We start from the raw sequence: 18181 nt of genomic DNA, 5'->3' as shown, positions 1-18181 counted from the left end.
TTGGTTCCCTGGGCTCACTTCTGATTGATTATTTCCTTCACTCCTGATTGATCCATTTCCCTAACTTCTGATTGGTCCATTTGTAGTACTTCATTTGCATGGAGCTCACTCTTGATTGGTTATTTCTCTCACTCCTGATTGGTTATTTCTTTCCCTCGATTGGTCCATTTCTACAAAGCTTATTCCTAATTAGTCAACTTTCATTATACCTCATTTGCATATGACGTTGCAAAGTGTAAACTGGCAGCCTATAAAAGCCTGCGTAAACCTACAGACTTAGTCCAGAGCTTGGAGTGTTAACTTCTCGGGACCTGCTGGCGTAATAAACCTGAGTTCTCCAACTCTCCTAGTGCTGCTTGGTCTCTCGCTGGGATTCAGGTTGCTGTTACAACTGAGCTGTAACACATTTTTCTGCAACAAAGTAAGACAACTAACAGAATTATAGACTTTCCCAGTTGCAGGGTTGAAAACAGCTCTAACCCACTTGAACTTGTAACAGAACTACTAAAAATTAAAGTGCTAAGAAAAGGCAGTGAAATTTCATTGCACTGCAGCTAGTTCTAATTTGCATTTTAATACATAACAAATTGAATCACTCTTCACAAAAATAACACCTGCCTGGTGTAAAAACCTGATTTGACCCCTTTGCTCATATATCACCATCTTTGTAGCTCTGTCCCATTTAGCATTGTCACTTTTTCCTGCTTATACATTATTATAAAATCCAGATTGTTTTTACTATTTTGTGTCACTACCCCAGATTAAATTCTGAGCTATTAAAAATAAAAAGCACAGTAGACATAATGCAATTTCTGAATTCAAAGTATCTTATCTCGCACTGTAGGGAAAAAACAAATAGGTGTCAGCTCTGTTACACAAGACTACTTTCTGCAGCTTCAGAATGGAGGGAGCCTTTCTCCTATGCAACTGACAGGTCCTTCATCTTCAAATCAGCCATAAGAACTATACGCCCTATGTTTTCATGGATATTTACATCACAGAAAATTTTATTTAAAAAAAAAATCTCTCAGGAGTAGAGGAGGGTACAGTTCAGTGGTATAGTGAGTGCTTAGCATGCACGAGGTCCTGGGTTCAATCCCCAGTACCTCCATTAAATAAATAAACCTAATTACCTAACCCTCAAAAAATTAAAAATAAAATAAATTCACTTTTAAAATCTCTCAGGGCATTATCACTCCTTCAGAGCTCAAATTATAAATACCTAAATTTATCAGCTAGGCAGCTAGCCAGCAATATTACATGTGTTGCTATTTCCTATTTTATAGCTGAATGATTGCCTTAGACCTCAGAGAGTTAAAGTGCTCAGTGTAACTTCAGAGCTTGGCTTCCTGTATTTAGCATGGGGGAAAAAATTCAAGCTCAGTGATCTGACTCATGGATAATTCCAGAGCTAGTAAAATGAACACACAGAATTAAATCCAGGTCTCGGAGTACAGATCATCTCCTACAAGTAAATTTACTTGACTTTACAAAGTATTTACTTGAGTTTCCTTTTTACAAAATATTTCTGGAGCAGTCCTTCACATCATGTGCTCCCGGAAACCCCACATCAGAATCTCCTCCAGACTTTATTAAAAACGCAGTTTCTTGGGACACATCCTAGATTTAGGGTCAGATTCCTGGGAGTGCTTTCACCTTCCTCCAAACTGTATCTTCAGAGCCATAATTTTAAACTTTTTACTTCTGCTGAGTCTTGGCAGACCTCAATGTTAAGTTTCCTTTCCTCCTCTCGATTTTAACTTAGTTTCACTTTCCAGTTGCTCTTCCCTTTCATAAAGGCGGGCACTCAGAAGCAGGGAGGAAGAATCAGGTGATGCCTTTCCCCCACCCCGCATCCCCTTTATATAGCTCCTTCAGCATCTCCTTCAGGCAGACTCAAAAGATTTCTGAACAAGTCGGCTTGGCCAGAACAGCAGAGAAGAGACAACCATCATGACATCAGTGAGGTAAGAACGCGCAAGCACACTTGAGCAAGGCAAGCACTCTCCACCTTTTTTTTTTTTTAAACCAAATTGCAAGCTGAGCTTCTCTGGTGCAGGCAAGTTCTTGAGTTGTCCCTCCTGTTGCTTGTGGACTAAACGTGCCTTTACCAATATGGGCAGTTTTTACTTCTGTGTCTTTTTCTCGTGTATGTACACAAACTCCCTAAGCTTCCCTGGGTGGACTTGGGAGCCAGGAGCTGGACGAAAGGGAGGCTTGGCAGAAGTGATTAGGTCCACTCAGGCTCAAAGTCTGCCGATTCAAAGTTGGCGCTAAGGGAATTACTCTTTGAGGGCTGTTCTGGTGTTTTCTTTGAAAGGACTAAGATGCTTTCTTTTTGTCATTTTAAAAGGAAGCATTTCTTTTCAACAGGTATTATTAAAGATAGAATTGGTAGTGCAAACCCAACTCATGTTGAGGGGACTTTTGCCCTGAAAGTTTGATCACTTCAAGGTGGGAAGTGGAAAAAAACAATCCTTACAGATGGGCATTTTTTCCATTCCTTATATGAAAATGAACCCAATGCTTAGAGTTTATTTTGTTGTTGTTTTGCTTTGTTTTTTTGAGGGAGGGTAATTAGATTTATTTGTTTATCTTTAGAGGAGGTACGGGGGATTGAACCCAGGACTTTGTGCATGCTAAGCATGTGCTCTACCACTTGAGCTGTTATCTTCCCCCTTAGAGTTCATTTTTATTGCTGTAATGAGAGCTGGTGAGCAGCAGAAAATAATTTCTCTTCAAAACATAATGACCTAATCTCTTTCCCAATACTGAGCTAATCACTAGTGAAGGAAAACAGAGTGCTGGTTGCCTGGGGTGGTGGAAGGTGGCTTTGGGCTTGGCTAGGAAGGCACACAAGAGAATATCTGGAGATGATGCAAACAGTCTTTAAGGAGATAGTGGTGGCAGTTACTGGGTATTTGCATTTGTCAAAATTCATTGAACTGTACACTTAAAATAGGTGCATTTTATTGTATGTAAAATAATCTTAATGAATGTGATTTTTAAAAATGCACATAGACCTGCTGGAGTTCTACCATAAGAGAGACCATCAGGAAAGACAGACTGAAAGAAAAAAAAGACTTTCCCAACAAACACCCACGGGAAGGGATTGAAGGGTTAAATGCCCGAGGAGGGAGCATCGTAGTACCCACTTGGGGAGTGAGGACAGGAAAATCCAAGGGCTCCCGAATACACTGCAGGCTCGTGTTTGAGGATGGGGTGGGTAAGAGGGATTCATTGCCAAATGCCTCAGGTCACCCTTTCCTATATGTTGGGCTCCTGGTCATGAGTGACGTTAATCGTGTCTGCATGGGTGGACTGACCAGAAGAACCTGGCCTTGCCCAACACCCGGGTAGCCAGTCTGCCTAAGTTTGGCAGTGCCTGCGCTTGGGTGTGACCAGAGCCACTGACCTGCGGCAGTCTGAGGGAGGCTGTCTGGACTATGCTGTCCTGAAGCCCACATCAAGGTGCCCTGTTCCCAGGGGCCAGAGGGACTGGGGCAGGTTGGGCTGCTCCTCCCCAGCTGTGCTAAAAATTGCCAAAGGGGAAAACCACCCGGGGAAGCATTTCATACCTGCTGCTAAGTGCTCTCCTCCACCCCACCCACTGAGGAACTCTGTTGCCCTGCTTCACACGCTCAGAATTCAGTTAAAATTATAACACTGACATACCAGTGATCACAGAGGTAACGGTATCTAGGTGATCAGTAGTTGGAAGTGCACTCTGTCAAATATTGTACATGTGTTATCTCATACCATCCTCCTAATAGCCCTAGAAAGGAAAGACTATTATTTTTTATTAGCCTTATTTTCTAGATGAGGAAAACAGGGCTCAGAGGGCAAATTACTTGGCCAAGAGATCATATAGAAAGTAGGTGTCAGAGCAGGGTCATTACTAAGGTGCTGAACTCCAGTGCTGAGCATCTTCTGGCTCTGTGTACAAAGGCCAACAGGGTGAAATGTCTTAATGCTTTTAATCATGCTCACGTTAGAGAGGAGGGGCAGGGACTAGAAGGACTAGGCCCTTAGGGTCCCCCTTTGGAGAGTGAGGATCACTCCTTAGAGTACCTAGAGGCATACCTTAAATAAAGGTAAAAGTGGATCTCCTTAAGCCACAGTTCCCTGTAATTTGGGTGGAAGAAAAAGAGAAATTTATTCCAGGCCATTTTACAAGTGAGGAAATAAAGCTAAATGATGTGCTTCAAGAAATGTTTCCAAGCCGGTCAAAGAGATAACTGAAATCCAGGTACCCTATGGTTATTTTCCTCTACTCTAGATTGTGTGACATGCTGTTTAATACACTACATGATCTCCCACAAGTAAATGGGAAACTGCCTTTCAAAATACCTCCAGGACAGTGCTTCTCAAAACGTGGAACAGGGACTCCTGCAACAGAATTTCCAGGGTGCTTATAAAAAATATGCAGACGCCCAAGCCCAAGCCCACCCTCAGGCTGCATCCAAATTTCTGTGAGGAAGGATTATAATCTGCGTGGCATCTATAATGCCTTCTTTCAAACTCTCACATGGTTTTGGAATCTGTATAGAATACACTCCCAGTGGAGAATGAGCTCAGCTCTCCAAGGCTGAGTTTCAGCTTCTCTCCAGCTGGAATCTTGATAGCATTGTCCCAGTTTCGATTTTCTTTCCTGTCTTAAAAAGCACAGACCTGGCAGCTAGCATCCTGAGTGGAAACCTCCTCTATATCTGCTTGTCATCCACAAGGAGAAAATAAAATCAGCCTGAACCCCAGCTTTTCAGAATTGCAAGGAAACAGCCCTCATGAGGTAAAAATTCCCCGCTTCTCTGATGAGAAGTTGAGAATCTCTTACAAATCTTGTTCTTGGGTGCAGCTTCCTGAATTATGTGGATTCCATGTTTGCTAATAGATTAATATGCATTTGATCATAAATCTGTCTTCTTGAAGATTCATGCATTTTTACTTCTGTGGCTCTTTCTGATTTACAGAGTCAGGCCCTGAGGGAAGTGCTCCCAGCAGAGCTGGCAGCTGGAGAGGGATGGGGTCTGTGGGGAGAGCCTAGGAAAGGTCTCAGATCCTTTCAGACAAAACCTAGTCAGTGAAGGCCCGGGCCTGGAGGAAAGTTGCTGGAGGCGCTGAACCCGTTTTGTTTCTTCTGTTTGAAAGGACTCAGTCAGAGCTTTGCGAGTTTTGTTGTGGTTGATGTGGTTATTTTAAAAGCATGCTTACTTCTCAGCAAACGAGCTAAGGATGAATTCAACATGATAAAACTTCAATTCATAATGAGGTCACATGTGCCCTGAAGTTTGCTCTTTCAGAAGTGGGGAATATGTCTGCCTGAGTCATCATCTTACAAACATGCTAGACCTCTCGAGTAAACTATGAACAGGGAGTAAGTGTCGCACAGTCTCTCAAACTATGTGGCAGAAGCCCAGCATCACACCCAACCTGAGTGCTCTAACAGAATGCAAATTATTGGGCCCTGCATTCTGAAATCCTGATAGAATAAAACAGAAATAAGGCCTAGGGGGAAAAATACATATTTAAAGGGGACAACAGGTACTTTAGATACACACCAGATGCTTTCCGCATTGTACATGTGCAAATATGAATGGAGGAAGCCCAAAGTGGGTAGGGAGTGGGAGGGGTGGGGTGTTGCCATAAAGCAACGCTTACCTCTTTAAGGGGTGTTTTAGGGATGAGAAACTGGTGATTGGCAATCATTGCCAAAAAGTGAAGTCTTCTTGAAATCTTGCTACTCACGGTGGGTTCTGAGTCTAACATCCCCGGGAGGTTGCTGCAAAGGCAGCATCCCTGATGTGTATTTTAATACGATCCTCAGCTCATCTGGTCCTCGTGCACAACGAAGTGTGAGAATCACTGCTCTGGAGGGCTCCTTGGCTCACTTTTGGAAGTGATGGGTTCCTGGGGTAGTGCCTACAACCAAATGGGCATGAGGTCTGCCTGTCCCTTCACAGGGTCATATGCTCCATGATAACATAACCAGAACATCCATGGTTGAGCTCCCTGAGATTTTCCTGGAAACTCCTACTCTTATCATTTAAACAGGGCCTCTTTCTGCAACTTTCAAGATTCTACTCTAGCAATGGCTTTGAATAGACCCTGGAAGGAGATGTGGCAACAGGCTGTCAGCCTCCAGACAGGTCAGCAGGAGGAGGAAAGGCTGTCAGTGGATTGATTCTGGGTATTTCCTAAGGACTAGCAGGGCTATTTTTATCTGCTTTGGTCAGCAAAACCCCACAGCTATAGCTTGAGGCTGAGAACAATCTCTTCCTGGGCCAGAGGCACTACCACTTCCCCAATATTTCCTACCAGACCCCAAACATCCAGGTAGGAAGGGCAAGAATGCCCCCATGAATGGCCAACTCCTCTTGTTTCACCTGAACTTAGACATTCTCTTTATCAGGTTACTGCAGCCATCAACCTACCTGCTTGTCCTCCCCTCACATTTCTAAATGTATTATTTAGTAATTTATTAAATTTTATACATACACACATAAAGAATATTTAGAGCAACTTTCAAAAACACATCTGAGATAAATTAGTAAGTGAGGAAACTGTCAAATGGAGTATTGTTTTTTTGGTTTGGAGTATTTTTTTTAAGCTGTCTTCTAATTTTTTATATTTTTTAACTTTTATTTTTTTATTGGGTGGGCTGTAATTAGGTTTTTATTTATTTATCTTAGTGTAGGTACTGGGGATTGAACCCAGGACCTCGTGCATGCTAATAGGCACGTGCTCTACCACTAAGCTATAACCTGCCCCTGGAGTACTGGTTTTTGAAAAGGCAAGAGTATTTTAAGTTCTTTTAATTAAATCAGTTTTATCTTCAAATGTTTTATTTTTATCAACTAAGTCAAATATGTTAACATTATCATGAACATGTCAACTATATATGACACTTAAATATGTCAGTTAACATACAATCAATACGTACTGAAAATTTAAAGGGGGAGGAAACCATACTATTTTATGTAACTAAACTACACAGAAGAAAAAAATGATAAGAATTTCCAAGCTAATTCTTTTTTTAAATTTCATCATTATTGAAGTATAATTGACATATAAAAGTATAAAATATTTAAAGTGCACATCACTGGCAAATTTCAATTATGTAATACAGTGTTATCAAACTGTAGTCACCATGTTTTACATTATATCTTCAGACATTATTCACTTATCTATCGTATAATAGCTGAAGTTTGTGCCCTTTAATTAACCTTTTCCTATTCCCCTATCCCCTACCCTGGGCAACCACTTTTCTATTCTGTTTCTATGAGTTTTTTTGTTTTATTTTTTTAAGATTCCACACATAAGTGATACCATGCAGCATTTGTCTTTCTCTGTCTGGCTTCTTTCACTTAGCGTAATGTCCTCAAGATCCAATCATGTCTCAAACGGCAGGATTTCCTCCTTCTTTATGGCTGAATAATACTGGTCAGAAAAGATGCTTGATAAGACTTCAGTGGTGCGTGCAAACTGCATGGTAACTGCACAGTAAACTGCAATAAACGTGTGTTGAAACACTGAAATGCCTTTATACTATTCAAGTCCTCAACAGATCGGATGCTGCCCATCCACACTGGGGAGGACAATCTGCTTTACTCAGTCTACTGATTCAGATGCTCATTTTTTTCTGAGAACACCGTCACAGATAGGACCAGAACGAATGTGTAACTAGATAGCTGGACATCTCGTGGCTCAGTCAGGTTGACACACAAAATAACCCATAACTGCATCACAGGGTACAATGCTTGGCAGGTGCATATCACAGTGACTATGTTTATTTTCTCCACAGTGAAGTCAACAAGAATTCTCTGGAGAGAATCCTTCTGCAGCTGAAATGCCATTTCACATGGAACTTATTTAAGAAAGAAAGTGTCTCGCATGATCTAGAAGACAGAGTGTGTAACCAGATTGAATTTTTAAAGCCTGAGTTCAGAGCTACAATGTACAACTTGCTGGCCTACATAAAACACTTAAATGGTCAGAACGAAGCCGCCTTGGAATGCTTACGGCAAGCTGAAGAGTTAATCCAGCAAGAGCGCACCAGCCAGGCAGAAGTCAGAAGTCTGGTCACCTGGGGAAACTACGCCTGGGTCTACTACCACCTGGGAAGACTCTCAGAAGCTCAGGTTTATGTAGACAAGGTGAAACAAGTATGCGAGAAGTTTTCAAATCCTTACAGTATTGAGTGTCCTGAGCTTGACTGTGAAGAAGGGTGGACACTGCTAAAGTGTGGAAGAAAACAAAACGAAAGGGCAAAAGTGTGTTTTGAGAAGGCTCTGGAAGGGAAGCCCAATGACCCAGAATTCTCCTCTGGACTGGCCATCGCGATGTACAGTCTGGATGATAAGCCACAGCAGCAGTTCTCTGTCGATGTTCTCAAGAAGGCCATTGAGCTGAGCCCTGACAATCAGTATATCAAAGTTCTCTTGGCCCTGACACTGCAGAAGATGAATGAAGACACTGAGGGGGAGCAGTTGGTTTTAAAGGCCCTAGAAGAAGCTCCTCGCCAAACAGATGTCCTTCGCAATGCAGCCAAATTTTACCAAAAGAAAGGTGATCTAGACAAAGCTATTGAATTGTTGCTAAGGGCACTGGAATCTATGCCAAACGATAGCCACCTCTGTCACCAGATTGCGTCCTGCTATAGGGAAAAAGGCAAACAAATTCAGAAGACGGGAGACTCTGAAACTAATGGGAATAGGAAGAAGATTGAAGAACTTCGGGAACTTCCTATCGACTACATGAATAAACCCATTGAGAAGGGTCTAAATCCTCTGCATGCATATAGTGATCTCACGAAGCTCCCGGAAATGAGAGACTGTTATCAGCTAGCTGTCAGTAAGGAGCTCCCCAACACTGAGAGGCAACAACTCCCTCAGCATTATTGCAATTCTCAGGAGTATCATGAGAGGTCTGAAGACACTGGATGTCCAACATTATTGCCCATAGGCACAAAATCAACTGAGGAGGAAAAGATGAAATGCCAACTACAGAATGTAGCTGAAAATCAGGTCCCACAAAATGCACCAAATTCTTGGTATCTGCAAGGATTAATTCACAAGATGAATGGAGATCTTCTGCAAGCCGCTGAATGTTATGAGAGGGAACTGGGCCGCCTACTAAGGAACAGACCTTCAGGCATAGGCAGCTTTCTCCTGCCAGCATCTGAGCTTGAAGAAGGCAGTGAGGAAATGGGCCAGGGTGCAGACAGTGCTACTCTCAGAGAGCTCTCCAAGCCCTGAGCTGGAACAGAGAGGAAGGAAAGGAGTCTGGAACAGTGGCCATGATGCAGAGAAGCATGGGAAGGCAGGAGTTTCCCAATCTGAGCTTGCTGAGCAAGACGGTCTTGTTTATTGCTTTAAGGCACATTTTTAGAGAGTTGTTTTCTCATGTCTGTCTTCGCTGTCCATACCAGCCATATACTGTTCTCTAAGTCTGCTGGCCTTAGGACGAACCACTAGCAGAAACAGTGCTTCAGGCCTGCATGATACCCCCAGTTCTCCACATAGTCCCAATTTCTACCTTTTTTCCTAGGGTCATAACTGGTGACTACTGCCAACAGAATCTCACATCCTTCATCTCATTACCATCTAACCTTCTGGGCCTCCTGGAAGACTAGCTTTTAACCAATGCCTGAATATTCCTTATGTTTTGCTCTTGGCTTTGGCTATGTATTAATATGTATTTTTGATAGTGATACTATAATAAATACATATTCTTGATAGTAATGCTACAAGAAATTTTAAAATTTTAATTCAGGATAGAGTTAATTGTGTGGTTTGTGTGTGACTCAGAGTAACATTAATTCCCAAAGTTTCTCTTCTAGGGATGGTGGGTACTTGCTACAGACATACCATGCTATTCTCAACATACCCATTTTAGCTCCTCCGTGGTGCTAATACCCTCACCCTGAAGCCAGCCCACCTTCATTCTATCCCAGGGGCCTCAGTTGAGCCCAGTGCCCAGTTAGCAGCTGCTGCTGCTGACCAGCTTGCTGTGCACCCAGAAATACCTGGAAATTTACTCCTAGACAGAGTGTAAGGGGCACCAGTATTAGGCTGGCCATAGAGACAAAGATCTTCACCCTCCGGGGGTGAATAAAAATATTCAAGTATTCTCCTCTCAACTGGGGAAAATCCACAAGGGTTGTTTGCTTTGTGCAACCTAGTGGCACTGAGAACCCTACCAACCTCTACTCAACCTACTGCAAAGCCTGCACTCATGCTTTTCTAATGATGTCATCTGATTGTGTGCAGAGGAAAACATACACCAGATTCCACAGAAGACAGAGGGACTGGCATTCCCATCTAGTTTGTGAGTGGAGAGCCAGAAATTTGACTCTTTCCTCATGCAGCACAGGAATCCTGAAAAGTTTCTTAATAAACTGCATTAATAAGCTGTAGGAGGAGCAGACTTTGGTGAGGGTGTCCCCAACCCCTGAGTTATCTATAGGCTTCAGCTGGGGGAGCTACCAGGTACCCAGGAGTGAACTCCTGACTCCTGGCCAACCTTGATCTGCAATAATACTGTCCCTTTGACCAGTTCCAGAGGGTCACTGGGCCCCTGTGAGGGATATTACCATGGAAACCAATGTTGTAAGCCTGGCTGAGGCAGAAGGGTGGTTTGGGGAAAAGGTGAGGACAGGCCATTTCTTGCCCTCAAAAATAGTTAGAGCTCTGGGGTTGGAGAGGAATTGCCTATCTTTATGCAAACATATATCCTCAAGAATACAAAGATTTTGAAAGTAGAGGGAGGCTGGAGGCTTTCTATACAGCTACTCCAACACGGGTACCAATCCCATCCCAAGAAAATACACACAGCTGACTCTTAGAAGGATTATGAACACTGCCCAACCCTGTCCCTCCACACTCAGAGTCCCATCCACCCTCCAGATGGTGTTGAGGCTTCCCAGAAGAACAGTTGACTGGTCCTGACCTACATACCTAAGCTGTGATTTATTTTTCTGCCAGGACAATTTTATGGAAAAGACACCTGTACATCTACAATCTACCCTCGTCCGAAAGAGCAGTCCCAACCCGCATTTCCTAGTGTGTCACTCTGATCTCTCACAGCTTCGCCTCTGGAGACTCAGAGGGAATCACATGAATTGCTGGTTTTCACAGTCATCTACTCCTTGCTACCTGGGGCCAAAGCCAGCCTTACCCAGTTAGTAACCCAGCGGGGACTTAGAGCTTCCAGACTGATTCCACTTTACCTCCACCCTGGCTGCCATGAATATCTGCAGGGCAGGTTTGATTTGTAGCCACAGAGCATATTCCAGCAGATTGCAGGCCTGTCCACAAAAAGATGACTATAGAGGAGTGGGGTAAGTCTCCAAGGGAAACCAGGGGCTCCTCCTCCTCAGGTGTATCAGTCCGAGGCAGGGACTTCACCTCCTTTGCTCACAGCTGTGTGCCTCCCCCCAAAGTAGTACCTGGAATGAACTAGGCTCTCAAAAATTTTTGATGAATAAAGGAACACACTGTGCCTCCTCTAGGACTATGACATATTAGTTCAGGGATCACCTCCTCCAAGACAACCTCTCTGAATCCTAAAAGAGGGTACTGGGAAGATAAAACAGTCAGCTCTTCAAAGCTACAAAACAGTAACAATTCAACAACAGCAGGTTTACATATTAGTCTCTGAACTCTGTGTTGCAGGACCTGTACTAAACCCACTATGAGCATCTAAAGTTATGAGGCTCAAAAAGGTTTAGTAAGGTTAGTAGTCCAAGGCCACACAGCTAGAAAGAGGTATAGCCCGAACTCAAATCCATAGCTGTGTGAAACCAAGCCACGCCGCTCCCCTGCAATTCTCTGCATTCTGATGTGGTGTGTCCTGATTCTGCTGGCACAAGCCAGTGGCTTCAGGCTCTACCTACAGAGCAGCTCAAAACCCTGGCTTGTAGATTTCTACCAGAATCCTTCTTTATCACTTACTCCACTTAATCCAAATTCCCTTCCACTGCATTGACCCCTGTGTGGGATTCCTGAACATTCTGGCTTTCCATCTGATGCCTTCTTCCCACTGTGTTTTGCAATCCAGCGTCAGATTTTTCAGTTCATCCTGATATAGCAAATTCACACGACCTTGACAACAGTAATGCTTCTCAAGCTACATGCAAAGAAAATCAGAATTTTGTCCATCCAGGCCTGCAACAGCCCCTTCAAAACCACCAACATCTGGCATGGCATGACTTTCCTATAGATTAGAAAGATTGCAGAAATTACCATTGTCCCCTCTACACACAGGGAAATGAAGGCACAGTGTAGTCATTATCTATTATGGTATAATAAACCATCCCAAAATGTAAGGGCCTAAAAAATTAACTATTTTATATACTCATAGTTCTTGCACTAGGAAAGACCTGGGCTCTTCTGCCTCTTCACCTGGAGACGTCAAATACATAACTGCAATATAGCCAGTGACTCAGCTTGGGCTAGATGAGCTAAGATGGACCTACTCACTCATCTGATAGTTGGTGCCAGCAGTTAGCTGGGACTTTCTCTCCACGTGGCCTCTAATCCCAAGGTACAGGTCTGAGCTTCTTTACACGGTGGTCTCAGGTCAGTGAGAGAACAAAAGCTGCAAGGCCTCTTGTAACCTTGGGTCAGAACTCCTACAATGTCATTTCTGCCACATTCTGTTGTAGGTCAATCAAGGCCAGCTCAGATTGAAGAGCATGGAAAACTGGACTCTATCTCTTGATAGAAAAAGTGGCAATGCCACAATGTAAGAGGGTATGCAGACAGGAAAGAAGTTTTTTGGTCATTTTCTTTGCCATCCACTATACACAGTATATCAGAGAAACAGGCGTGCACTAAGCGTAAGGCGCCAGGCCATAGAGGCTTAGGGCTTCCTACTTAAAAGGCATATTGGAGATCACGTAGGCCAGTGGTTCTGGAAGTGCGGCTCCTGGAACAGCAGCATAAGGATCACCTAGGAACCTATATGAAATGCAAATTCTCAGACTCATTCCAACTCCAGAAATAACTGAATTAGAAACTCTGGAGATAGGACCCAAAAATCTGTGTTTTAACGAGTCTTCCAGGTGATGCATGCAAAAGTTTGAGAACCACTCATCTAGAAAATGGTTCTCAATACTCACTGTGCATTAAAATGACCTGGAAGGTCCTTAAAATATGTGAACGGCTCAGACCCCACTCCAGAGATTCTAAATAAATTGATCTGGGAGGGGGCCTAGGCACTTGTTTAACTGATGAGGAAACTGAGAGCTACAAAAGTAAAGTGACCTTTCAAGGTCACACAGCTGGTGAGTCAGATAAGAGCTGGTCCTAGATTTCTAATCAGCAGCCATAAATTAAAGGTTTTCTATGCTTCTAATATATAACCATTTGTTTCATACATAAACTTCTAATCAATGCTTTTTGTCTTTTAACACAAATTTTATGAGAAACAAGTCATGCCCCCTAACTGTTAACTTCGCTGTTCTGTTAGCAACTAAATAGTTGTTTAACTGGATGAATCATCAGCTTTCCTCAGGAAATCAAGCCCTTTCCTTTATCCCTTCTGATGCTATCAGGCTCATGTGAAGGAGCTTAGAGAACTGTTAAAGACACAGGACTTGGGGCAGGCAGGCTGGGAGAAGAGAGCAACGATGGAACAAGAGCAATGACAACAAAAAACCCAGGGACACAACTGGCAAAAAATGATCAAATACAGGAGGAACGAAGGGAGATGGCCTTGCAAGTTGCCTTGTTTTCCATTATTGAATATGCAATGTAAAAGGCTTGGGGGTTTATATTATTATTATTTTTTAAAAGATGTATTTTTCTCTAAAAGTTACAAAGCATGATATGCTCAACACCACCACAGTAACAGCCATTACCACATGGCAACCGCCAACGCTTGACAGGCAGACTTCAAGACTACAGGAACAGCAATTCAGGTCTGTGTGAATTTGATTTTAGAATGTGTGTGTTTCTGTAGAGACTACAGATATCACTCAGGTAAAAGAATGGTCTCTGGCCCACGCTCTAGCCTGACTGATGAAGGATTCTATTCGTCTCGTTGTTTTCTCCCTCTCTTCACTGACCTACTGAATGTAACTGTGCTAATTCCAAACACCTTTCTCTCTGCAAGAGGATATTTATGATGTTTGCCAGAAAAGGAACAGTTCAGCTGAAGTATATTTCCAGGTTAACAGCAGGCAGAGCGGCCTCCCCACCACTCCTTTTTCGGTACAGTTACCCCACATCAAGCACCTAACAGGAACAAAGTCAGGGAAGGGACGTGAAGGTGGCCATTTGCCAGTGAAGAGACAGGCAGATCTAGTTCCTGACCCTGAGGCTTATACAGATCTTTTTACTTGACTTGTTTCAGAGTTTCTGCAATATCAGTAGCTGGATCCCTAAAACTGTCCCTAGCTTAGTAATTGAGGGCTAACCTGGCCCTGTGAAACAAGTTATCCTCCAATCACAAACAAGCTGAGGAGGGGGCACTGAATTCAGCCACTGACTGGATGCCAAGAAGACTCGGTCATTGTCTGCTGACTTGTAATCTTAGTTGATGTAATCAGGAGTCAGGAATCACCACAATGTGTCATTCCTTTCTCTGATAGATGGATTAGGGCTAGTAACTTGCAGAAAATATTTTTTTTCCTGAAAATAATTTCTGTTCTGTGAAAATCTATCTGATATAAGAAGAGGAGATAGCCAGGGGTATACCAGTAAATTGTTAGCAAATGTTCTAAAAAAAAACCCCTCAAATTCCTAATTTGCTGATTCCTATGGCAAACATACTGCAATCGTGACCAATGTGACATTATTAAAGATTCTCCCTCCAGGTAAGTGTAGGGAGGAACTGGATGACTGATTGGAAAGAGAGTGACTCACCTACTAGATCCTGAGTGAGGGGGAGAAACATGGCACCAAATGTAGTTTAATGAAAGAGACTTCTGCTCTACCAACGAGGGCATAAGCATAAAGATTCCTGTAGCACTTAGTGACTGCATTAATGTTTCCCTGAATTTAAAAAAAAAAAAAAAGCCTAGCCAGGACATTCTTCAGATCTGCAGATTACAGTGTCACTGGCCCGTGCCAGGAATGGGACAGCTTTTGAATGGAAGAAGAGGACAGAGCTGCTTCCAGCTCCTGACATCCAAGTGCACAGTCCAGCCCTTAAAATTCATTTCATCAAGTAGAAATTCTGTCCATTGTGACTGTTTTGCTATTTTCATTTCATATGTACCATCATCCCATCACCCTCTCTTTACAGCCTCTCTTTGCTCACATCCCTCACTGGTCCCACGGATGATATTTGTGCCCGTCCTTCTCCTGTGGAATTTCATGGGGAACATTTCCTGTAAACAGTGTGTATGCGTATATTTTGCATTTGTTTGAGCATTCCCAGACTGGGCCTGTTTCTGAAGTCTAATCATTGCGAACAGAAGCACCTTCCAAAACCAGGAGGAAAGTTCTTTTTCTTCTTCCCTGACACTTTCTGTTGAGTTGAAACGTTCTAACACAATAGTTTATTTGAACACAAATTCCAAAGGAATCTTGCTTCAAAGAAGACAGTGTTTGTTTATAGACTTAATAGATATTTAACTGTTAATTCAGTTACTTCTTAATCACTCAAGCATACAGACCTATATAGGATTCCCTGACTGGATCAAAATGGACAACTATAAACAATGGCTAACCACACCAAACTCAGAGCTGGGCGCTGGAACAGGAGAGGGGCTTGGCACCCAGAGAGAAGGACAGGGAGGCTATATTTAGGACAGTCTGACCAAGTAGATGTAATTAAAAGAGAGAACTAGGAGAAATGTTCTTAGAATTTGTTACTCTTTTATTTCTTATTTGTACTTTTTACACAGTTCTCAAGGAATTCCCAAGGGTAAAGTTCCAAAGTACATGAGATTATCACACAAAATCAGTGAATACACACAAATAAATAAGCCACAATGTGCAAGAGTTACCAGAAACATAAACTATAAAATCAAAACAACAAAAACCGCAGATATTGACAATAATGGAAGCAGAATTAAAATAGTACGTCTAATAAACTTTAAAAGAAGAATTTAAATTATGACAAAGGGACAAAAGAATAAGAGACTTAAATTTGACTAGTCAGATTTGTGGAAGAACCAAACAGAACTCCAAAAAATAAAAACTAAAATAATTGAAATTTGAAACTCAAAGGATTGGCTGAGAAGTAAACTATACATAGCTGAGGAGGTATTTATTGAACTGGGAAGCAAATCTGAAGAAATTACTCAGAATGCAGAATAGGAAGACTAAGAGATGAAAAACTAAAAAGAGATATGTGTTCAGAGACATTGACGACAGAGTGAGAAAGTTATATACACATGTTATCAGAGTTCCAAAAGGATAAGCAAAAGAGAATAGAAGAGATATAACAGTTGAAGAGAAATTTTCAAAATTAATGAAAAATGCTAATCCACGAATTCCACAAAAGATCACAACTAAATACAAAAAAAGTCTCTTTCTGATAGTTTGTTATTAGTATATATAAATGCAAAAGATTTCTGTATATTAATTTTATATCCTGCAGCTTCACTGAATTCATTCATTAGTTCTAATAGTTTTTTGGTGATGTCTTTAGGATTTTTTAAATATAGTGTCATGCCATCTGCAAATTCACTTCTTCCTTTCCAATTGGATTTTATCTCCTTTTCTTGTCTGATTGCTGTGGCTAGGACTTCAATACAATGTTGAATAAAAGTGGCAAAAGTGGGCATCTTTGTCTTGTTCCTAATCTTAGAGGAAAAGCCCTGTTGAATATTATGTTACTTGTGGGTTTGTCATTTATGACCTTAATTATGTTGAAGTGTGTTCCCTCTATACCCACTCTGTTGAGAGTTTTTACCATAAATAGATGTTGGATCTTGTCAAATGCTTTTTCTGCATCTATTGAGATGATCATGGTTTTTACCTTTTGTCTTTTTAATGTGGTGTATCACGATGATTGATGTGCAGATGCAGAATCATCCTTGCATCCTTGGGATAAATCCCACTTGATTATAATGCATGATCCTTTTAATATATTTTTAAATTTGGTTTGTTAGTAATTCATTAAGGATTTTTGAATCTATATTCGTCAGGGATTATGGCCTGTAATTTTCTTTGTTCTTTTGTTTGTTTGTTTTTTGTAATGTCTTTGTCTGATTTTTGGTATTAGGGTAATGCTGGCCTTATATAAAGAATCTGAGAATGTTCCTTCCTCTTCAATTTGTTGGAATAATTTGAGAAGGATAGGTATTAACTCTTCTTTAAGTGGCAGGATTCACCTATGAAGCTGTCTGTTCTGAAGGAGGCTTGTCCATTGTTTTTTCATATTTGTAAACACATACACACTTTGTCAGTTGTTTCCTTTGTCTTTAATGCTGTTTTTCCTGTGTGTCATGGGTCCATTTATCCCAGGGACATACATTACAAGTAAAGAATATTGCTCTTTGTGTCCAGTTCTAGAAGCATAGTCCAGAGCCTTTAGAAGGCACTACCCAAGGCAGAGAGCCTGGATGAATGGAATTAAGGGTTTCTGATAAAGGTGAGACCAGCTACCAGTTGCTTAGCAACTGAATTAGGTACTCAACACAAGCCTGTCCATGTTCAAAGGAACCACTGCAGCTCAAGGGAATTTCTGGAGCTCTTCAATGTGTTTGACCAAATGCATATGCTGCCAGAGTGTGATATCACTGCACCACACTTTACACTGGTAGTTGTAGAGGTTCTTTATACACATGTACACCAGTAAAGGTACCTGATGAGCCAACTCATTGAGAGAAAAAGGGTATAATCTAGCTCTGTGCCTCTGGTTCTCTGCGTTTAATCTGTCCCTACGTGATATTTTGTCGGCCCTTGGAAAAGTAAGGGCTAGATCTCACCTACAGACCGTTAAACAACTGTTGGCCTTCAAGGGGTACAACTGCCAAGACATCTGAAACAAACTCATACTTGAGTGAATACTAGACATATACCACATATTGGGGGCTCCTATCACATAAAACTTTCTAGTCTCAGAGTACCAAGTCAGTAGCCAGTTGCACTTTTACAGTCATAAACTCCCTCTTATCTGCTTCTGTAGGATTATTGAGACTTGAGATATGAGAGCTGGTTTGGAGGTCCCAAGTCAGTCTTCTGGAAGCCTTATGTATGCAGTTAACTTCACTGCACACTGCAGG

General features: G+C 41.9%; 1 protein-coding gene, 1 long non-coding RNA gene and 1 other non-coding gene across 3 annotated transcripts in view; 1 reads left to right on the top strand and 2 right to left on the bottom strand.

Annotated features, from left to right (window-relative positions):
- Positions 1–18181, bottom strand: part of LOC116667138 — a 72685-nt gene that overhangs the window by 35529 nt on the left and 18975 nt on the right. The gene's annotated exons all lie outside the window — the stretch shown is intronic.
- IFIT3 (interferon induced protein with tetratricopeptide repeats 3) lies at positions 1624–9745 on the top strand. Its single transcript, XM_006187995.3, has 2 exons — positions 1624–1967; positions 7802–9745. Exons 1-2 carry the CDS (start codon positions 1954–1956, stop codon positions 9252–9254), a joined length of 1467 nt encoding a protein of 488 aa, XP_006188057.3. The 5' UTR covers positions 1624–1953; the 3' UTR covers positions 9255–9745.
- On the bottom strand, positions 6690–6765 carry TRNAN-AUU. The gene has a single exon. It is a non-coding gene; the product is annotated as a tRNA-Asn (tRNA).

The sequence above is a fragment of the Camelus ferus genome, chromosome 11, assembly GCF_009834535.1.
Source record: "Camelus ferus isolate YT-003-E chromosome 11, BCGSAC_Cfer_1.0, whole genome shotgun sequence".
NCBI lineage: Eukaryota > Metazoa > Chordata > Mammalia > Artiodactyla > Camelidae > Camelus > Camelus ferus.
Note: the sequence above shows the minus strand (reverse complement) of the source record. Positions and strands in the feature narration are given on the sequence as shown.